The sequence below is a fragment of the Rhinolophus ferrumequinum genome, chromosome 6, assembly GCF_004115265.2.
Source record: "Rhinolophus ferrumequinum isolate MPI-CBG mRhiFer1 chromosome 6, mRhiFer1_v1.p, whole genome shotgun sequence".
Lineage (NCBI taxonomy): Eukaryota > Metazoa > Chordata > Mammalia > Chiroptera > Rhinolophidae > Rhinolophus > Rhinolophus ferrumequinum.
This window is the reverse complement of record NC_046289.1, coordinates 36,631,770-36,655,605: the sequence shown is the minus strand read 5'-3', so window position 1 is coordinate 36,655,605 and position 23,836 is coordinate 36,631,770. Positions and strand designations below refer to the sequence as shown.

Here is a 23,836-nt window from a genome sequence, read left to right as displayed (position 1 = left end):
ATTAATGTTAACACTTCTAAATTAAGTATTCACTTATGAGTTTTGTCACTGCCCTATCAATGGACATAATGGAAAATATTGCACAGAACTTAAGCATGGAAATAATAATTAACAAAATATCTATGCAACAAGTATAGGCTGTACATTTTAAAAATTAATCCAAACAAAATAATTTAAGCACTTCTCTGATTTGGAAGTCTTAAAATGTTCTCTCGTGTTTTATTTGAGATTCCCCCCCCCTTTTTTTTTTTACAAATTGATACTGTGTACAAAGAGTTCAAATGGCCAGTAAAACTACTGCTTTAAAATTGTTGGCTTTAAGTAACAGAGGTATAATTTGAATTCATATCAGAGCTTTCTAACATGGCAATAGTACAAGCATATGACTTTCTCTCGCATCCAAAACCTGTTCTGGCTCTCTCTTGGCTAAGGAATAGAAAACTAGAGAGCCTTCTAAAGCTGCCACAATTTCCTAAAATGCTTTGATAAAAGTTGGCATACTTCGTTTCTCTTGCTTACCTTGATAACACTGAGCTAAATAGAAAACAAAGAAAATTCAGTCAATAGTAACTTAGACAAGTAGGTAGCTCTAGACCTGAAAGTTTTCATAAAGTGGATGACCATTCAAAAACATATTCTTAAAAAAAAATGTAGTATTCCAAAATTAGGCCAAAAGCCTACATTAAAAGAAAAAAAGTGCCAAGAATGAGTTGAACATTAAAGTTTATCTGTTCCTGTAAGACTACGAACAAAATGGAAGCTGAAACACTACATAGAGCTAAGAGAGCAAGTTTATAGAGTTATAGAGTAATGGCCTTTGTAAATTTCACTTGATGTTTAAAATTTTATAAGTGATTTATTATGTCAATTCAAGCCAATATTAAGCCAATTCAAGAAACTATATTCAGTAGGAATTGCTTCAGAAATGCCTTGAAAAAAGATAATGACAGATACTATAGATCTGAAAACCAACTAGTTTTGCAAACCTTGTCTCTAGACTTAGAATATATGTTATCTATAAATTTCCAATTCCTCTTAAAATAGAAGACTACCTGCGTGTTTAGCCATCCCATCTTATTCCAGGTTAGCATTAAAACAAATATTAAAGGACTGCAATTGTTGCTAAATTTTATCAGTATTTCTAATATGCACCATTTAGACTATACCTCACTTTTTTACTTCCCTTATAATATTAAAATAAGGAATAAATACGGTCCTTATGTTAAGGTCCTCCTCCTTATCTTAAGCAAAATATAAAATAAGGTAGTTTCATTAATTTCTTGCTAGCATTGACTTAAAATTTGTTTACCAAATAAGAAATAGTAAACTTTTAAGTTTTTTTACCCAGAAAGCAGATGTATTTTGATCCATTTCTAATATATACATAAAACATTTCATCATTTTAGTTTAGTTTATAACATTTTTCTTGGAATAGTATTATTGTTGTACCTCAGAAAAATCCAATCAACCTACCACAGAAATTATGCTCAATTGTTAACCTTTTGAAAGAGGCAAAAATTCTCTAGGAAAACCTAAAATAATTTGACTAACAATTACCAGTGCTGAAAATGTCATTAAAATTGACAAATAATAAATGTAGTTTTACTGTATTTGACCCATTATTAATACAAAATAGGACGGTGAAATTTCCCAATGAAATATGTTAAAGAACATGAACCAGAACATTGGTAACATTGCATTTGCCTTCCAACACTAACATTTTCCAGGATGAAAACCGTGACGAGTTGTTTCACAGAATTTGAAACTTGTAAGTTCAAGAGTGGAATTAAAATTCAACTTAAAGGGAAAAAATAAAATATGGCTAGTAGTGTCCAAACTTCAAAAAAAATCTCAAGGGTAAGTATGGCTGCTGTTTTCCCAAACAGTCATTTTTCCATAAAATGTTGGCTATGTCGTATCTCCTGTGCTTTCTATCAACCAAGGCCTGCTGAAGTGTAACACATTTCTCTTCAAAGTTCAACCTCAGCTGAAATGTCGAGCAAGGCGGGCAGATCTATAATCAGCACGAAGTTGTACGAAGGAGTGAAGAATGGTCTTGTCCAGATTAGCAAGTTGTTCTCCTGAGCAGACTTGCTTTAAGTTATCTGGGGCAACTACCAGAAGATTGCAAAGTGCATGCAGAGTATCAAAAAGCTGTAATACCAGTGGAATCTGAATTGAAATAAGAGAAAGAAAAAAATAATATTGAAACAAAATAATTTCTAGGGTTACAATCAGTTTGCAAATTCTTCTCACATACCTACTTTTAGTCAGTACTTACTAATGTGGAGTTCAATATACTAGAATTTTTAAAAGCTCCTGAAGTGTTAAAACTCAAATATTTCAGTTGTTACATAAACTTGGTTATAATCTTTTTGAAAACGTTCATATTATGTCAATTTTCTTCAACAGTAACATTTTGTGGACTTTTGTGGACTAGAACTAATTATCATTAATTTTGCACTTTTCTTAAATAATTTAACCTTAAAGAAAAATGATTTTAGAGAGATATACACGAAGAAGGAACATATTCTGCTGATGTGTAACATATATAGCATCAGTAATAGAAGTCAACATGGTCATTTGGACTGTGGAACTGAAATATGGCCTTGTCTCAAACAAAGCACGAAGCAAAAATGTGCTAATATTGAAAATATGATTAAAACAACACCTTTTCAGTTAGGAAATGTTATTTCCAACTACAATATCACAAAAGTTAAAAAATTTTTAATAATGATTATAAGTCAGTACAGATTTTTAATGGTCTGACTTATGTTCTTGAGCCTATTTACAAGTTAGATGTTTGTGAATACATACCTTGAAGTCTTTGGCACACTTCCTATATTCAGCTACATCACAAATTGCTAACATGCCACCCATACAACTGTAGGAATATTGTTGAAGATGCTCATAAATAAGTCGATGAAAACGTACTCCAAGTTCCATCAACACTGTATCCACATTCTTCCCATCCATGGAATTTTTAATCTTCTCCACTTGTTTTCTTACATAAGCACAGACTTTCACACAGGCCTGTAAAATTTTTTCTACACTTATTATATAGAAATGTGTATCAGCTTAGCTAAGGAGTAAATACATATAGTTCCTCATTAATCTCTAAGTATAAAAGAAAAAAATTTAAAGCATAGGAAGATATACCAATAAAAATGTTAACAAAAATAGTAACAAAGCAGACACTCTTACTAGCATATCAAATCATTTTACTCACATTAGTATATTGAATCAAAACATTGTTTTCATCCTCTGGCTTAAAATCTGTTTTCTTTTGTTCTGCAGCCAAGATATGCTTCATCTGTCCAATCATACAATTTAATGTCCTAGAGAATTAAGAACACCATATATTTGATCCATTTAATTTATTTATATTATTTATATTAAATTAAAAGCATTTAATTTCATATCACCATAAAACTATTTTACTATTGGTAGACTTTAGATTTTAGAAAAAGTAGATCTTGGTGTCAAAGAATTCTTGTTTTTTTTATTAGCTTCCTGCTCAAAATGGGAAAGATTCATTTGCCCAATACTTTACTTGAATCTTAAAAAAATTAGAAGCCTGTGAACAGGTAAGAGGAACGTGAGTTTCAATCTAAGGAAAAGCAGGAGGCTGGAGACAAGTGGTACTGAAGACCGAGCTGAGAAACGAGACAATGGGTTTGTAACAGGACCAGTAAAGTTTGAGTTATGTGATATTTTCCAACAGCAATCAGCCACCCAGTTATGGGAATAAAAAAGACTGCACTGATTCAGAGTTTAGAATCTGTAAGACAGTTATTGTTAAAGGAAATGGATTTTGGGGTAATTATGAGAGAATAATTCAAGACATGGACCAAGCAATCAAAGCACAATAATGAATGAAGTAAAGCTAGCAAAACGGTAACAGATTGGCAAAAGCTATTAAGGGCTAGAGTTCCTGCTGAGGTAAGAAAGCAGGTATGTGTAGCTGGAAGAATAGGAGGTTGTGGGCATTGAGTAGGGTATTCAGGTTCAAAGTTTGTTACCAATGATAACAATAGGATAAGAAAGTAGGCAGCTAAAGTGGAGATGATCAAGAAAACGAATGGGTCACATACATGGAAGTAGAAACAACCTAAGATATAAGGTTAAAAGAAAAGCTATGAGTCAGATGTGTAAATCCTCAATAAATGTAGGAAACTGCCATAAATGACTGAGCGACAACAGCAATAGCAAAGGGAAGATGATGCGAGCTTCAAAATCAAAGGAATTCTGGCCTAACAGTACATGAATATTGGTCTGAACACATCAGCAACGATGCAGGTGAATGCTGAGCTCACCTCTAGGCCTCACTGTACATGAGTAAAGGAGAATTAGAAGTTCACATTCAAGAGACCACCACAGACCACTGTGACTTCAACTAGACAACTAATGCAAAGACTTTGAGACTAAGATTTATATGGAAAGATGAAAAGAAATTACCTAATATATATCAAGAAGACAATTAGAAAATATGTATTTCCTGTATTTTTGAAGGCTTAACATATTCAAGATCCCCACCTCCCAAATATGATTTTCAGGTATTCTGAGGCAAAGCAAGAAGAAACAAGTTAATAGGAAGAATTTAGTTAGGAAAATACATACTTCTTAAAGTGATGATTATAATGTACATAATGTATATGTATACATTATAATTTTATTAAATGAACCTCTGCGTATGTATAACCTCATGTAGCTCTGACTAAAAACAAAGGGAGAGACTAGTTGTTAGGATTCTTCTAAGGATTAATTCTTCAGTAAACTAGTCTCAGTAATTAATTCTGTAATATCCTTACGTTTTACAGTTTTATTCTTCCATTTTGTTTTTCTTTCCCTTATTATCACATACTCTATGGTAGTTCTTGATCTTAGTAAGAAGTGGGAGGTGAGTTGTAAGTTTGTTACTATTGATAAAGTAAAAATTATTTACTTTTTTATAAATTAGAGTGGATTCCAGGTTATCTTTAGAACAGCACGATAACAAACTGCATTTGAATATGCTTTCTTGAATGGAAGAGAAAGGAATATAATTACAGTAAATTAAAAAGATATGCCCAAACCTAGTAGCATGGGCTTTAGAATTTGAGTCCCAGCTCTACCAACAGAAACTGTGATCTTGAGCAAATTACTTTAAGCCTCCACTTCCTCATCTGTCAAATGGAAACATACTTTCTACCTAATAATCAATCAGGTCCAGGTCCTTGCACTGTGCCTGGCATATAGCAAATACTTGATACATGGTAGCTATTATCATCATCAATAAATATATGCCCACTATCATCTCAGAAAAAAGAGAGACCACTGCTCTACACTATGAATAGGTAATTAACTACAATAACTATTACAAAAAAATCTTTGAATGTAGAGTTTGCACTCACTTAATGGAAGTTACCTTTAGAAAATTAGTATGTTTACTTGAAGCATTTCAGATATAAGCCTGGAATTTCGAAATGAAAATAAAATCCTCTATGTTACATACCATTTTTAAGGAGTTTGGGAGGAGGGAAATAGATAGGGAGGAGTAGGGGGGTTACAAAAAAAGGCTTTCAACTGAATCTGGTTTAAAAATAAATCTATTGTACACCTGAAAATAAAAAAAAGATAAAAAAAAGAAAATAAACATACTGAGTGAGAAATAATAAGCTTGGGGATCCAATAAAAAAACATCTAATAAGGATGAAAACAACATGTAAAAATAAAGTCAAACATTATAGCAGGATGGTGAAATTAAGACAAAATTTTTTCTTCTCTGAAAACCAGTTTTATGCTGCTATAATGTTTTTACAATTTTTAAAAATGTAGGAGAAAAAGTAAAACTAACAACTTGCCTATCAATGCCAGTATCCAATTTCATCTCCATTTGTTCAATTATTTCTTTTTTCTTCTGAAGGCATTCAGATAACTTAGGAGAAGAGCTATTGAATATTTAAAGAAAAAAAAATCACATTAGAAGCCTTACAATTCTAAAAGTTTTTCATGTGCATATGTGTATTGCTATATACATTTATAAACACATACACACACATACATTATTTTAATATACTCACAAATCCAAAAACCATGTAAGTAATTACAGATGACCTTGAACAACATGGATTTGAAATGTATGGGTCCACTAATAATGTGCATTTTTTTCAATAAATATAGTAAATATATTTCCTTTTCCTTATGATTTTCTTAATAACATTTTCTCTAGCTTACTTTATTGTTAAGAATACAGTACATAATACATATAATATACAAAATATGTGTTACTCTACTATTTATCTGATCAGTAAGGCTTCCGGTCAACTGTAGACTATTAGTAGTTAGTTTCAGAGGAGTCAAGTTATACATGAATTTTAGATTGCAGGGGTGGGGAGGTGTCGTGGGGGGGGCGTTGATTGGCACTTCTAACCCCCTTATTGTTCAAGGGTCAACTGTACTTAGAATTCACTATGTCCAATTCATTATAATTGTCACACTAGGAAAATTTTACCAGTTCATAGAGAAGAAAGAGGAAGATTTAGATTTGTTACTTACATTTCAGAGGAAACGTCCCTTAACAATATACTAATAAAAATATAATTTTGAAATTTTGGGATTATTTGGTTTCCTTTTTAATTAAATATCTGGTATAATAGTTAAGAAAACTCAGAGAATATCACTAGTCTTAAAAATACAGTAAATTGTACTAATTAAAATTTGGAGACTAACTGCCAATCCAGTTGTATTTAGCTTTCCTACATGAAAAACAAAAACTTGGCAATCATATTTGTCTTCTGAATGCTATATAAATGTCAAAAAGACCCAAAATATTAAGGAATATGCAACCCATAATAGTTATGTGAATTCTTTATGTGGCTTTATTATAGCTCTCTAAAAAGTAAATTTCCTTTCAAAGTATGATTCAGAGATCATAAGTGGTCTTTTATTTTTGAGATTGCTTCTGGACTAATTTCTTGGCATATTTGTTTATAACGAAGTGTCTAGAATTTCATCTTTTATAAGAATATTTTTCCTCTTTAAAAATAGTACTACACATACACTTTTATAAAACATGATAACATATACATTACCTTAATTAATCCTCACCTGCTCTAAAAGTTCATGTAAATTAATAGGAAGATATAAACTAAACCTTACTTAATGCCTCATCAAAGCCTGTCCTATTAATCTCATAAAATTTGTGTTGTATGTTTTTATATTATAATAAATAGGTACAAGCTAGAGGTCCTCTTTCACATCAGATATAGGTTGATGACATATTCAGTCTTTTCAAGTACAACAAAAATAATACCACAGTAGAAAGAGAAAACAGAAAGGCAAGGAAGAAGGAAAAGGACTTTTACTTTTTATTTCACACCTTCCTGTCCTGTTTGATGTTTTTATGAACATGTATTACTTTTAAAATTTAACAAAAACATATGTGGAGTATTGTAATTTTCGCTGAAATACCAATGGAAATCAGACAATTTGACTAACCTTATTAGTGGCATAAGGTGATCATTAAACTGCTTGTCAAAAAGATGAAAAATAGTATTGGCCTGGTGCACAACGTCCAAAAAATAGAGATTTGCATTCCTAGAATCTGAAGAAGGAATTCCTAAAATTGGAAGGCATGTATATGTTAGAATCATACTTCAGGAAGTTCATCTTGGCAACAGAAAAAAGAATGTGGTTTTATATATACAACATGAATAAAAGTAACTGCTGTTTTAATACATCAGCAATTATTTTCGTGGACAGAAGAGTAAAATTAAGCTTGTCAATAATGTAAGAAAATTCATCCAAATTTTCACCATCTACTCAGTCTTCATAATTTGCTCAATTAATAAAGATGATCAATTAATAAATCATCTTGAACTATACCTTCTCCTTCCCTTTCCCACTCTCTTGTGCCCAATGACTGACCTGAGCCATGAATACACTCCACTATTTTTCTTAGGAAAATGGTAGGAAAATTAAAGGCTCCAACACAAACTTATGAGAGACAAAAATAAAGTCAATACACATGTAGGAAATACTAGTTCTTGCTACTGATGACAGACTTGAAAATTAAGACAATATTTATGCATATTTTAACCACTAAATTATTAAAGTCTTAAAAGAATATTCAATGATGTACAGAAAATCTAATACAGTCATATATACCAGTAGCAGTGCAAATTAATGGGAGAAAAATCCTTTAGGAAAACAGTTTATATATATATAGAAATTTTTTAAAAATTGTAAAACACTTTGATCTGGTCATTTCACTTCTGGGGTTTTATCCAAAGAAAATAATTCAAAACAAAGAAAACACTTTAAGCTCTCCAGTGTTCATTGTAGTATTATTTATGTTACTAAATTGTTGAAAAGATCCAACATGTCTAAATAATAGGAATGGTTAAACTTTACAACATATGTGTATCACAGAATTTTATATAATCACTAAAAACAATAGCAGTAGGAACCAAATAGATGCACGGAAAATATTTATGAATATAAGGGACATTCTTATCCTACCATGAAATTTTCTAAGTCTTTCCAAATTGTAAATACTGCTGTTAAAATGAAGATGCTAGATTTCCATACTAGCTAAAGAAGAAATCCTTCATACCATATGGATTCAAATTCATGTTACTTTTTTTCATTATCTTTTTAAATCTTCACATATTTGAGGTGAGTATTATTATCCCAATACAAATTACCACATCTGTAAATCATTTGCAAATGGCAATTGTTAAATACTTGATGTCAAGAGTCTGCTGTAATTAAGAAACTAACCAAAAAAAGTGGGATACAAAGCTCATCTACACCATGAGAGCAACTATATAAAAAAGTGAGAAAGAATAAATCACCAGGTTACTAAATTATGGACAATTTGCTTTAAAGTTAGAAACTTTATAGAATGATGTTATATACAGTAAGTAAGTATTTTTTGAGAATCTGCTACACGTTTTCTAGGTGCTAGACTATAATGGTGAATAAGACAGATAAGATTCCTACCCACAAGAGCTTATATGCTGTCCTCTCTACTGAAAATACTATTTCTCCAAATATTCAGTTTACTCCTTCACTCTGGTTTATGTCCCCTCAGAGAGGCTTTCTCTGACCATCCTTTCTAAATAAGCCTTGTGCCCTTCAATTCCCCATCCCATCTCTCTCCATTACTATTTTCTATCTTACTCAATTTTATTTTTCTTCCTAGTCACTGGCTATCTTTCCCACAAGAATGTAAGCTCCGTGAGTGCAGAAGTAGGCACTTAGTAAGTATGTGCTGAATGAATGAATTCTGGTGAGTGGAGGCAGACATTAACAGATGAAAATTTCACTGTGGTAAGTACTATGAAAAAAGTTAATCCAATAATGACATAATGAGTAACTAGGCTGGGAGAGGAGGACTACTTAACTAGGATGATCAGCAAAGTCCTCTCTCAGTAGGTGACATCGTAGTTGAGATAAGAAGGTTGAAAAGCCAGACAGACATAAGAGCTGAAGATAAAAGGTTTGGGGGATGGGAAACATCACACGCCAAGAGCCTCAGTAAAGAAAAAGAATGAAGGTCAGAGTGCCTGGAGTAGTGAAGGGAAATGCAATAGGAGCTGAGGATGAATACATAAGGAGACTGACTCAAAAGCCAAGCTTTTGGAAAGAGTTTGTTGTTGTTTTCCCCCTAAGAGTAATAGAAAGACACTAAAGGATCTTAAACAGGATAATGATAATCAAACTGTTTCAGAGTCAGTAATTTGGAGAGTCAACGATGTATACAGGGAGACCAGTTAGGAGTGGACAAAGGTGGTGTTTAAATTAGAGTGGCATCAGTGGAGATGGAGAAAAGTAGATGAATTTGAGTTATTTTTGGAAGTATATATCACAGTTGATGAAAAGGAAGAATTATGGCAACTCCTGGGTTTGGGACTTGAGCAACTGGTAAACAGTAATGCCTTTTAAAGACATGGGAAAGAATGGGAGAGGAACAGGACTAGGTGGAAGATAAAGTGTTTCATTTGGGATTTGTTAAATTTGAGATGCACACTGAACAGGTGGATAGGTTAAGGAGGCAAATGGATTAGCAGTACTGGAATTTAGGGAAGAAATCATTAATACACCATTAATACCAGTAAATCCAAAAGACCCAAAGCAAAAGAAAAATTTTAATATGAATCTATTCCTTTCCAGACTTATTTTAAAATATTTTCCTTTCATTACTCAATTGCCTTAACCAGAATTGATGTCACCTTCATTTCTGTTCCCTTGACATTTTATAACTTTTAACATTTTATAACTTATAACTTATAACATTCTACCATATACTGTAGTTATTTATGTAGCTTACCCTGCCCTTCTCAATGTAGTAAGTACTATGAGAGAACTGTGTCTTTGTATAGCTTTTGGCACCTGACAAATCCTTGCATTACAGAAGCTCAAAAAGCATTATTCATTGCACTGAACTGAATTTGACATATAGAGTTGAATATATAAAAAAACAACATTATGCATATGCAAGCGGGATCAAAGGAATTTAATACAAAGGACAACAGAAATATACTTACCGGCAAGTCCTGTTTCCAAAGCATAATCAATATGCTCAATACATAAAAATTCCACAAGAATGGTAAAAATTCTAAAGGCATTCCTTGGTAGATCAGAAGGATCAGAGAGCTTTAAAAACAAAAACCAAATACATCACAGCTCAAGACTACCTTTAAAAAAAGACAACTTGGTTTTTTCCCCAGCAATCAACATTGTATAAGACATAGTCAGTATTCAGGTACCAAAATGGTAACTTAACACCTCTTCCTCCCCACCCTCAATGCCTCTCACGTACATACAATGCTCTGTATTTGCCTACAACACTACTGCCTTAGACCAGATCAATGTTTTTCTGACTTGGATTGCAATCCATTAGGGGATTGTGATCAGAAAAAGAGAAGAGAGAACCAATAGAAAATAAAGCATAATGTACACAGTAAAACCAAATGTTGTCATGAAATTCTCTCTCTCTCTCTCTCTCACGCACACATAAATACATATAACAAACGTACACTGGGCCGCCATGTAAAATGCATTTCTTATTGTGGGTCATGATCAAAGAAGTTTTGAGAGCCACCAGATGAACAAAGGGTATTCTATTCTAGCAAAACTCAGAACAAAAAGTATTCTTTATTTTATTGGAGGGTGGGGATGAGGAAATCAATAAACAGATGCACTATAAAATATGACCAGTTCAAATCCCAGTTTCATCACTTTTGGTTGAATGAACCATTAAGATGTTATTTAATCCTACCAAGCCTTAATTTCTTCATCTGTAAGATGGGAATAATATGAATAGACTTATATCCTATACTTAAGGTGAGAATAAAATATGAAAATGCCTGTAAAGTACTTTTAAGCACAGTGTTTGGCACACAGTAAGACCACAATAATAAATGTCCATTTTGATGTTAATGACGCTGCTGATTAACTACTCAGTAAAAAAATTATTACCCTGTTTCCCCGAAAATAAGACCTAGCTGGACAATCAGCTCTAATGCATCTTTTGGAGCAAAAATTAATATAAGACCCGGTATTATATATTATGTTATGTTACATTGTATTATATGAGACCCGGTCTTATTTTAACATAAGACCGGGTCTCATATTAATCTTTGCTCCAAAAGACGCATTAGAGCTGATAGTCCGGCTAGGTCTTATTTTTGGGGAAACACAGTAGTAGTCATGCTGAGAAAATAAAATCCTTCTTTAAAAGTTAGAAAATTACTTCTCTACTTCTTATAATTGCTTCTTGTATTATTTATCGATTGTTGCCTATTTTTAATCTCCATTCACGTGAGCTCTCAGAGTCATGCTTACTATGATATACACAGCTGGGAGTTGAAGTGCATAACCCACCTTAAATCTGCTAAATCTCCATTGATTATAAATACTAATTTGGTATTTCTCAATTCCCTTCCTGGTCTTCTTAATACCACCCCAACCTTTACCCTTCATCAGTCTCTCTACCGCAACCCTCTTTCCCTTTCTTTGCTCACAGATGCTCTTAACAAGCATTAAAGAATATAGAGTTATCCAAAGAAACTATTAACAGACAACCCAATTTTAAAAATGGACGAAAAAAATCCCCCTAAAACAAAAAAAACCCCAAAGAATATATATGGATGGCAAATAAACACAGGAGAAGATATTCAACATTATTAGTCATAGGAAATTCAAACTAAAACCATAATGAGGTATCACTACACACCTTATTCAATTGTCTAAAATTAAAAAGACTGATCATACCAAATGTTGAAAGTCATGTGGAGCAAATGGAACACTAACACACTGCTGGTAGTAACGTCAAATGAAACAACAACTTTAGAAAACAGTTTCTTAAAAAAAATACCAAATCACTACTGCCATATTGCTACTAAGTATATACCCAAGAGAAATAAAAGCACTGTCTGCATAAAGACAGACATGAACGTTCATAGCAACTTCATTCATAATAGTCAAACACTAGGACCAATCTGGAAGTCCATCAATAGGTAAATGGATAAACAAATTGTGGTATATTCATGCAGTGAAATACTACTCAGCAACAAAAAGTAACATACACACAAATGGATGAATCTTAATTATGCTAAGTGAAAGAAGCCAGAAACACAAGCACATACCGTACTATAAGCCCATTTATAAAAAAAAGTCTAGAAAATTAATCAACTTCTTGGAGACATCCTATTTAGCTTTCAAGACAGTCCTCAAATGTCCCCTTCTTGAGACCACCTCAGGGATGATGTAGATGCCTGATCACTGCACTGTACACCTGAAGCTGAAGCTGAACAATAATGAATGTCAACTATAATTTTATATATATTTTATATATAATTTATATATAATTTATATATAATTTTATATATATATTAGTTACAAGAAGTGGAGTACAGCATTAGGAATAGAGACAGTGGAAATGGAATGTCTGTGTGCGATGTCAGAGGGGTAGTGGATGGGGGGAGGGGGTTATCACTGTGAGGGATATAAATGATAAATGTCTAACTATTAAAAAAAAAAAAGATCAAGGAAGGTATAACCTTAAAGGATCAGTGTCTTTTCCCCTTCTAGAAATTTATGTAGAGAGAATAATCTGAAATTTAAACTGATTTGCCACAAAAATTATCACAATGTTATTTCCAATGTTGAAAACTGCTATTGGAATAGGGGAAAATACCCAAATGATGGAACATGATACACCTATTCAAAACTAAATTCTGCAGTACTTTTTTCTTAGTTAATAGAGAAAAACAATGTTAAGTGAAAAAATGGGATCCAAAATTATAAATTCATACTTATTTTGTAATCTTAACCCTATTTTTAATGTATGAATTGGAAGATATGTCAAATGATAACAGTAACTAGTGTTGGAATTACAAGAGGGTTTTTAGTTTCCTTTATACCATTTTGTACTTTGAAACTTTTCTCTAGTAGATAGGTAATGTTTTTGTAGTAAGATAAATATATAAAACACCAATAAAAATATTGCTGCCTTTCCTCTTTAACAAAAAATAAAAATGTCCCCTTCTTTTTTAAAAACTGATCTATAATGATATAAAGCAGATCAGTGGCTGACTGAGGATAGAAGAGGAGGGAAAGGAAAGGAGGATTATTAACAGGGCAAAAGGAAACTTTTGGGGATGATGGATATGTTCATTATTCATAATTTGTGTGTAGTTATAGATTCACAAATGTTCACACAATTTATCACAGTTACTAACTTGTGTAGTTTAAATATATGCAGTTTACTGAATGTCAATGATATCTCAAAGTTATTTCTTAAAAAAGAAAGGAAAAAAACACCAGTCTGTTTGTTCATTACACTGCCCTTTTTAATATCCATTAAAGTTGCCATTAACATCTACAAGGTCAAGTGCAAATTTCTAAGCATGGCATATAAAGAGTTTTTGTCTACCTGTTCAACCTCCTCTCTTATTGCTCTTCCCATGTACATTTTTATTTCAAGCATTTCATGCTGCAACATTGATCTGTGTATATGTCTTTGTATATGTACTATTATCTCTACCCAAAACAGCCTGCCAGAATCATCTTCTTAAAGATTTCCTATTTAGCTTTCAAGACACAGAGGACTCAAATGTCCCTTTCTTTTTAAAGTCTTCCCTGATAAATACTCTTCCTCAATTTCTTACCCAAGCAGAGATGGTTGCTTTCTCTTTGGTCCCAACCGTGCATAGCTACCTTGTACTAATTCTTTATATGTCTACCATCTTTCGCCACACTATTCAAAGGTAGTGTATTTGTCTAATATTTATACCCTCAGTGTCTAATCTAACATGGCAGCTGGGACAAAGTAAGCACATAATAGTATTTGTTAGATCAGATTCAAATATCCAGTCTCCACCTCAATATAGTTCTCCAAATAGGAAATAAAGATGGATTTGATTAGCTTAGACAAGAAAGTCTATACTAAATTGAACTGAATTTCAATCTTGTGACTTTCCAGACACAAGGTCATGATTTAGAGTTAGATGCTATGATTCAAACAATAAATATGTTGACAGCTTTGTGTTAGATGATCTGAGGCTTTAGAAATATTTTAACATATTTCCAGCATTCAGAAAGTAAAGATATTACTGTACCAAATATACCCATCACCCACCCACCAGATGTAACATTTTTACAAACGTACTTCTAAACAATTTTAAAATAATTCTGTTCTCTAAAACAAAAATCCTCTATATTTTTAATGCAAAAAACAGTTGTTCCTAACCAGAGAGCAGATTTATATCTTAATATAAACAAGGCAAAACTTAAAATACGTAATTACGTATACATAAAATGAATTTACAATTACTCTTACCCTATGACATCTTTCAAAGGCTTGTTTGGTTTCTTGTAAAAGATTAACTACCACTTCTTGGGACAGGAAGGTTTCTCCATGAGTATCGATACTTGGCCCCAATGGTAAGTTGGTACGTTGTCTAATTCTCTCTTTCAAATCTTGAATACTAGTGCATTATATCAACAAATGAAAAAAAGAACACTTTACATAAATTTCAAGTAGTCTCAAACTTAGTATACATCAACAAAGAAAAATGGACCAATAGTCTGGAGAACCTAAAAGTTCTAATTCTAATAATTACTTCTATAAAGTGAAGCAAGTCTTAAATTTCTAAGCAGAAGACTTTCATCTGAACAATTAGATTTGTGATTATGATCTCTCAAGTCTCTTTCAGCTCTACAATTCTGACTCAACAGCTAAAAACTCCTTGTTTGGTTTCACTGGAAGTGGGCTATTCCAATTAAGTTAATATTCCAGGTAACTAACGGTCCTGCTTAAAATAAACTTTAAAATTTTAGTGTTTTAAAAATACATTTAAACATATTGCACATTTCTTCAGTATTGTTAAACAAAATATATTAAACATAATTTAGCTTTTCTAAATGACCAAAGCTCACTTTGAACATTTATTGTCTGGTGGTATCATTGGAAAGTTAGATTTTTTTTTGTTCCTAGACTATATAGCTCCAGACTACTGCAAACTAATTTTTTTTAAATTATTATGATTGGTCTTTAGTTTTTCCCTTCCTTTATTTGCTACTGCCTTTCAGATGTCACTTTTTATTCCTAACTTCTCCTGATCATTATTTAATATATGACAAACTGGAAAACAAGAAACTGATTTCGGTGTGTAAGTATGTGGACTCTGGACCCAATAATATGGTTCCACAGAAGTCATTCTGCTTCACCCTAAAATCAATTGGGTTCTAGACAATTGAGATCTGGATTACTGAGGTGCCACCAAATCTTACAGCAAATCACTTTCTTCTAGTATGCGAATAATCACAAGTTTTAAGGTATTAATATTAAATAATTTTATGCACAAGTCATTAAAAAACTCAGAGTACCTAAATTGTGAAATATTTGCTGTTTTTTCCACACCTTCAACTATCAACAAAAAAATGATATGCTTCCGAGTTAATAACCTGGAATAATTTACTGAGTCTGAAAATACAAAAGAAACTATCAAACTCTTTATAATACTGATATTCTACTTTACATTTTAATCATGTTATATTAGGCTATTTGAACATGTGGTTTGAGACACAGGATTTGATCAATAGTATAAACAAACTGAGTTAAAAGAGTTCTTCAGAAAATTCCAACAACTGTCAATATTTGACGTTTGTCCAAACATATAATAAAGTTCTTCATGTCTTTAGTTTGAACTATGATATTTAACAAAAACACTCACCCTCCTGTGCCAATGGATCTCTTTTGATGGTTTTTTGAATCATAATAGCGCTGTAGGATCATAGCACTTCTGCTTTTCAAATATCCAGTCTCCACCTCAATATAGTTCTCCAAATAGGAAATGAAAATGGATTTGATAAGCTTAGACAAGAAAGTCTGTTTATCAGTACCTAAGTTAAACTCCATCAACTTGCTGGAAAGATTTGTGGTTCTTTTCATGGAAAAAAGGGGAAAAAAGATTAATATATATTTTAAGTATAGTAACAATACTAAGAAATATATATATTTTTACAATATGACTTTAACAGCCTATGTTAAACCACTATTTTTTAAACCCTGAGATGGTACTTAGAAAGCAGAAAGCAGCTGTAAGGATTATATGTAAAGTAGAATGACTATCACAAATAACGTTATGGTTTTGAAAACTTTCATAAACTCCTAGGAATGACTAGGAGAGGAAACTGAAGCAATCAACTAGTCTATAAATGGCAACAAGTGGTAGAATGGCTTCAAGTATGCCCTAATGCCATTCATGACGTGGTACTCAAGTCAGAATTCTGAGAGGTCTATTCCCTGTTCATTCTTTTTTGTCTTTGTCCATGTGGACTTTCCTCTAAGTTTCTGTTTCCCATTGTTGAAGACAGGCTCACAAAAATGTTGTTGTTGATATGAACTTCTGCATTACGGTTACTTTTGAAAACCATCTTCCCAAAACAATGATACTGAAGAATAACAGCAATAGGGTTGGGTAAAAATTCCATATGAAGCTTTTCAAATAATATTTCTAAGTGTAACACTGCCCTTTACAAAAGACCAAGACAGATTCTCACATCAGACTTCAAGCTGAAATTGTCATTTCTTTTAAGAATTTGTAACTTCCTTTGTCAATTTATAAAATTTTAACGGTAGATAAATGTAATCACAGTAATTCTTAGAGAAAAAAAAAAAAGAACAGTGAATTAGCTTACAATTAAAATCAGAAACAAAATTCTCAAGTCTTAAACAAAGTAAACAAAGGTTTATGTTTCATTAAAGTACATTAATATAAAACATATATCCAATTCCTTAAATTAATGTACTAAGAATGCTGCTCTTGTACAATACTAGTCTATGCAGCTAAGCATTTAACGCTAAAGGCATATTTGCTATCCGACAAACTGTTATTCAAAAATACCCGAATACTTCCTCATTTTCCATTTAGAAAAAAATAACATGAGATCTTTTACTGTTTTCTAGTAATTAAAAATATACCTTGTATATAAATCATAGAGATTTTTGAGATACTGCTCTGCATCAGACCTCCTACATTCTTCTAACTGGTCTTTCACGAAACTCTAAAAAAAAGCAACATTAATATCAATTAAGTAAATATTAAATTACACAGTCAAGATTTTTTCCCTCTAAAATTACTCCACATTCTTAAACTGTTCTGACTTATAATCCAATGGAAAAGGCAATGCATAGAAAATAAAACAATATGAAACGAAAAGAAAATAGGTTTTTAATTTTTACTGCTATATTTATTTGTATGTCTGTATCAGTCTTGTGACTAAGTATTAAGAATTTCAAAATATCTTTTTCTTTGAGAAAATAGCCTATCCCGACTCATGAAGTACATTTTAACAATAACAACAAGAAAAACCCAAAGAAACAAAACCTGAGGGCATACCAATATAGTTAATTCCTTAAAGTACCATTTACCAAACTGTGGTCTGGGTTAACACTAATGTTCGTTCCTTGAGACATCAACAGGCACTACTGTAAAATTGGGGAATGCTGCACATTACAACCTCATTCTAGAAAACCACAAATACATTAGTACCTGGAAAGGCTATTAAAAGTCCTGAATTGTGTTTTAAAAACAAACACTTATTTAATGTTCCTTAATCTAGTGGCAAACATAGGTTAGAAAATGTTGCCTTAAAGTATAGTACTATGGGAGTAAAGATTGTAAATTAAATTCCTGGGCTTTTTTTCTTTTCATGTAGTACCCTATTATAAAAAAACCTGCAGACTGCACTTGTAATTCTCATTCCATTTCACAAATGCCATCTATTGGTTAAGGTGAGGACACAACAAAAATAAAAACCCGAGGCTACCGTACTCAACCTGTTACCACTATTACTACTACTACTATTGGAACACAAAATTCAAACATATGTTCTGATGACACTTAGTGATTAGCATATTTTCATGGTGAACAACAAAATATTTTTTAGAAAGTGTGACACTGTCATTCCTTTCCCCTTCACCGAATAAGATTACTATTCCTAAGGGCATTACATAAGTAAACTAATTTTTTAAAAACTTTCACAATGTAGAGATAAATCACATATTGCTTTTAAAAACAACTTAGTCATTATTTAAAATTACCTGTAGTTTTATTTCAAACACATTTTGAATAAGTTTAGCCAGTACTGTTTCTGGATTACTGAAGATATCGCCAACTTGTTTGTTCACCCGTTGACAGAGTATTGCTGCATCTTCAAATATGTCATTTCTCAAGTAAGCACCCTAAACAGCAGAGGCATTTTACATAGTAAATACATATTTTTTAAAACACAATTTGGCATAAAATAAAGTCCAATAAATAAATAAAGTCTACTGTTATGTTACCTCCTGGCACTGCTTTATATAAACATCAACACAATGGGAATAACCCTATGAAGAAGAAAGAAATACATCATCACTGTTCTGTTAAAGTAATAATCTCAATAAAAGAGGTATTATATGTAATAAAGTTATGTCTATGTCCCAATGGATGGCCAATAGTTGTTGAACTTAAACATAATTAATTGTAGAAAACCAATAACCTAATATAGGTATCTTCTCCCAGGTGCTATCTACGATATTGATTAGCTGGTTCAGATCCTTGTAGGATTCTAGACTGAAAGAAGAAAACTGAGGTATAATTGAGTTCTTTATAGTCATTTTATCCTATCATCACCTAGCCATCTTCTTTAACTCCAGAACATGCACACACATGGGAATGCATGTTCAGGTCTTGATAAAATGTTTTATGTATATATATTTCCTCCTTTCCTCTTGGATTCAAAGCATTTGCCTTCCCTTGCAAGAATGTAGACAGGGCTGCATTTAATTGACATTCTGGAATTTTACTTTAAAAATTGAATCCATTTTAACAGAATGTGTTTAAATAAAATAATTTGTCACATGAAGCTATTAGGTTTTATTAACAAATCATACATAAAAACAAGTAAAGTAAGCAATATAAGATATACTTTTGTCTCAAGAGCCATTCTTAACACTCAGATGTTACTTCAATGAAAAGTTCAATAAATGGCCTATATTTCCCTAATCTGATACAAATCTAAAGAAACAGACTGAAGCAAGCACTATTTCTTTAAGCACTTTGTTTGCAGAAGTACACTCCATACAGGGATTCTCTCCCTAATTCAAGTTCCAGGAAGATAGTTCTGTAACACAATATTCCTTTGTATTACCACTTGAGATCCTCTGGATTTAATTTAAGTCTTTTACTCGTCACATTCCATCTACTCTCTGCTTCCTACATTTCACCAGAAGTAGGAAGACTTGACCTTAAGTCACGTCTTCTTGTTTTTGACCTATTTCATAACATTTGACTGACGGAAAAAAAACCATTACAAACCAAGAAGGCAAACAATATGATTTTCTATGTCAAACTATATGAAAATTCATATATAGCTCTAAATATATTGGTATCAAATATACATATTGATATTTGATACAATATTAATGCTACAGAACAAAAAATCCTTATTTAAATAGTATTAAATACCTAAAATTTAGTATCACTTATAGAGATATGAAATATATATTCAAATTATTCAAAACAATGAAAATTATCATTGTAATAGAGGAAATCAGAGACTATAATATATAGAATTCATATAATCTCCTCAGTCGTGAAGACTAATCATCAGTTTAGTTTTTACCGTTTACCTTAAAATGAAGTAAAACTGCTGCTACTTCTCTCATTCTGGAGATCTCACCTCTTCTTTGAGCACTGGTAAACTCCTGAATTAGTTGGCATTCTAAATCATGGTATTTACCTAAAAATAAGAAGAAAGTCATTAGCTACAATGAGACAGACAAGGTATCCAAGTTATTTACTAATATATTAATTATTTACAAATATAATGACTGTGGATCTAGTCTTCTTTTGGAAGAATTACAAAAACAATGTGATATTACAGGCAGTGAATCTAGACCCCTATAATATACTATGGTATATAAATATGTATTTTCAAGACAAAAATCTTCCCAACTAGCAAAACAGCAGAGCTCCCATAATCTGAGTGTCATTTACAACTATTACTATAAAAAGCAACTGACTGGGAAAACCTCCTGGATGTCATTTCTAATAGCAAGATAAAGGAAAAATCTTAAACTTGAAACTATGGAAAGGATGAGGAAAAAAACAGAAATCTTTACTAGAGTTGAGATACCTTTACCATAAATAATGGTGGATTCAATACCAAATTTCACCTTAAGATAACATGTGATATTTGATTTACTACCTTTTTGAGGCTATTATGGTTTGGAATGAACAAATGAACTTTGGACTAACCTACAGTGATCAAAAACATTGCCAGCAAGTCCAAGTATCTATGTCATCCTTGTTCTAACACTTTTGGGGAAATAGGTGGTTCTTTGAACCTCCCATGCAAAACAGCCTCCCAAACAGTGACTCAGACTACCATGGAGCCTGCAACTGTAACGGCTTTGCCAGAAACCCAGAATGATCTGCCTAAAATAGAATCCAAAGATCGACAAGAATCAAACTCATAAGGAATTAAATAGGTATTAAAATGCTCCTATCAGCTTAGCATTTTTTAAAAAAAGAAACTGCTTTAGTACATATATGTATGGATACAAAACAATCTCCAAGATCCACTGTTAAATTAAAAACAGAAGGTATAAAGCTACTGGTATAATATGCTACCAATTATTTTTAAATAAATGGGGATAGTAGAACTAAATTCTATACATATATACATGGTTTATGTCTTGTGCTTAAATATCTATAAAATACCCTGGAAGAAAACCCAAGATAATGGTAATGGTTGCTTCAAGGAAGAGGAATCAAACTCAGCGACAGGGCAGAAGGATGTTACTGTTTCCACTATCTCTACTTTTACTATTTTTTTTTCTTTTACACAAGTAATTTTATTACCTGTTCAATATAGTTAAATAACTAGAACCCCACTTACTTGCAATTTTGGATTTTACTTCTGAAAATCTGAAAGATAAAAAACCAATGAAGTTCGTTAGTTGTGACAAACATACCATAGTAACATAAAATATTAATAGAAAGGGAACCTGGCTTTGGGGATCTATGGGAACCCTCTGTACTAAGGGTCATCATAAAAAAAGACAAAAAGACAAAGCTAAATGGAAAGAGTACTGACAGGAAGCATGCCAGGTGACAAAACTGAATTTGGGCAGTTCAGATGGGGGAGCTGGTTCTTTAGAAAATTCACATTGAATAACCAATTCCCTTGTTAAAGCGGGAGGAATTGTATGAGGCGTTAACAGTTCAGCCAGCCCCAACACTGAGTTATTGTCCCGACTCACAGTCACTGGCATTTTAAATTCACTTGATATTTGCCTATCTCCTCTCTGCTGGGATTTTTTTCATATAACGTTCCATTATTGTTATTAAAAACAAAAACAATGATAAAAAGTAATAAAAATTAGTTATTTTAAAACTAGAATAAAATAGAAGCCATAAGAAGGACACAGCAATGTGCCTAGCAGATTAATCATTCTATCTTTGCAAACTCTGTCACACATATCACACACTAGAATTTTTTCAAGTTGAAAATACCAAAGGGAATGCGCATTATAGAAAATTAATGTTGAGATCCCATGTAATGAGTTTGAAGAAAGAGGAAAGTGGCTGGCAAAAGATATGCCAAAGATAGATGAAGAAAGTAATAAAAATTTAGAGTTACACAAAACTGATACACAGTCATGTGCCACTTAATGACAGGAATAGGGTCTGAAAAAAGCATTGTTAAGCGATTTTGCCATTATTTAAACATCATAGAGTATACTTACACAAATCTAAATGGGATGGCGTATTACACAGCTAGGCTATATGGTATAGCCTATTTCTCCTAGTCTATAAGCCTGTACAACATGTTATAAAACAATACAAGAGAAAACGATGCAATCAAAAGACTGGGTAAAAATAAGATGATACATGAGGCTGCTGCTGGGGTAACAGCATACTGTTTTACAGCAAGCTTTTTTTTTATAAATAAAAAGAATACACTCTAAAATAATGATTAACAGTATAGTATAGTAAACACATAAAGCAGTAACATACTCGTTTATTATCATTACCAAGTATTATGTGTTGTACATAACTGTATGTGCTATACTTTTATAGGACTGGCAACACAGTAGGTTTGTTTACACCAGCATCACCACAAACACGTGAGTAATGCATTGTGTTACATTGTCACAATAGCTACAAGATCACTAGGTGACAGGGATTTTTTGGCTCCATTATAATCTTATGGGACCACGATCGTATATGTGGTGCATGGATGACCAAAACGACATTATGCGGGGCGTGACTATATCAAAGGCATGGTAGATCACCGACGCATGTAAGGCCATATTGATCTTTGTGAAAAAATTAAATCTGATTAGGATATATATGCAAATCCAAGGCTTGCTTGACAGGCTAAAACACAACTGTAAGAAGTGCATGTAACGGTAATTGAGCAGTGGAAGACGATGAGTACATGCGTGTGTGTTTTGCAGAGGAAGAATAGGATGAAGAGGGGGTAAGAGAAGCAGCCAACAATTATCATGCACCTATTGTGAGCCACACATTTTACCCATTTGAGTAAACAGTCCAACTATGAAATGAGATAAAGTCAGACAGGTTTTTATGGGTGACTTTAAAAATCATTACTGATAATGCTGGGCAAGTATGAGATTATTAATAATTAATTAAATGAAAGATGATCATTACTGCTACTCCTTTATGATGACACAGAGCTCAGAGTAAAATAAGATATATTTTAGGGGCAAGAAATTCAATCTCTATTTTTGGGACACAATGGTCAAGCATTAAGTATTGCAGCACATTTACATTCTACCTGTACCAGAGGATCATCAAGTATTACCAAAAGAATAACAGACATATTGTCTATTATAAAGGAAGACCTATTTCTTTCAGGTATTCACATGGGGGAACTATTACTACCAAGATTTTATTAATGCATCTGACATTCCACAGACTAAAGAAAATCATTAAAAAATTTGCTTCTCAGCAAAGTTTCTTTTAGGATAAAGCAGGGGTTAACCTGAAGTCCCTAGGGATAAGTTTGTGGATAGGATAAAAAGTCTACAACTCCATAAAATTGTATACAAAAATCTGTGTGTACCTAAACTTTTTGAAGAAACTTTATAGCTTTCACCAGTTTTTCAAAGGTGCCTAAGACCCCACAAAACTTAAGAACTCTCATCTAGAGATAGGAATGCTGAATGGCCCCTTGACCCTAGAGATCAAAGTCCAAAAAATGAAAATTCAGACTCTCACTTTAGTCAATTTCAAAATTCTCCTTCATCAATTTTTTTTTTAGAAGG

At 32.3% G+C, this 23,836-nt stretch overlaps 1 protein-coding gene across 1 annotated transcript in view; it reads right to left on the bottom strand.

Moving 5' to 3' along the window:
• Window positions 1-240: 240 nt before the first annotated feature.
• Window positions 241-23,836, bottom strand: part of EXOC5 (exocyst complex component 5) — a 39,788-nt gene continuing 16,192 nt past the window's right edge. The window contains exons 6-18 of the mRNA XM_033107596.1: window positions 21,442-21,470; window positions 20,171-20,280; window positions 18,842-18,886; window positions 18,599-18,739; window positions 17,477-17,559; window positions 16,227-16,436; window positions 14,831-14,978; window positions 10,533-10,641; window positions 7,480-7,600; window positions 5,844-5,930; window positions 3,230-3,338; window positions 2,818-3,033; window positions 241-2,172 (exon numbers count right to left, since the gene is read on the bottom strand). Coding sequence (XP_032963487.1) covers window positions 1,984-2,172; window positions 2,818-3,033; window positions 3,230-3,338; window positions 5,844-5,930; window positions 7,480-7,600; window positions 10,533-10,641; window positions 14,831-14,978; window positions 16,227-16,436; window positions 17,477-17,559; window positions 18,599-18,739; window positions 18,842-18,886; window positions 20,171-20,280; window positions 21,442-21,470 — 1,597 coding nt within the window. The 3' untranslated portion in view covers window positions 241-1,983. The remainder of the gene's footprint in view (window positions 2,173-2,817; window positions 3,034-3,229; window positions 3,339-5,843; window positions 5,931-7,479; window positions 7,601-10,532; window positions 10,642-14,830; window positions 14,979-16,226; window positions 16,437-17,476; window positions 17,560-18,598; window positions 18,740-18,841; window positions 18,887-20,170; window positions 20,281-21,441; window positions 21,471-23,836) is intronic.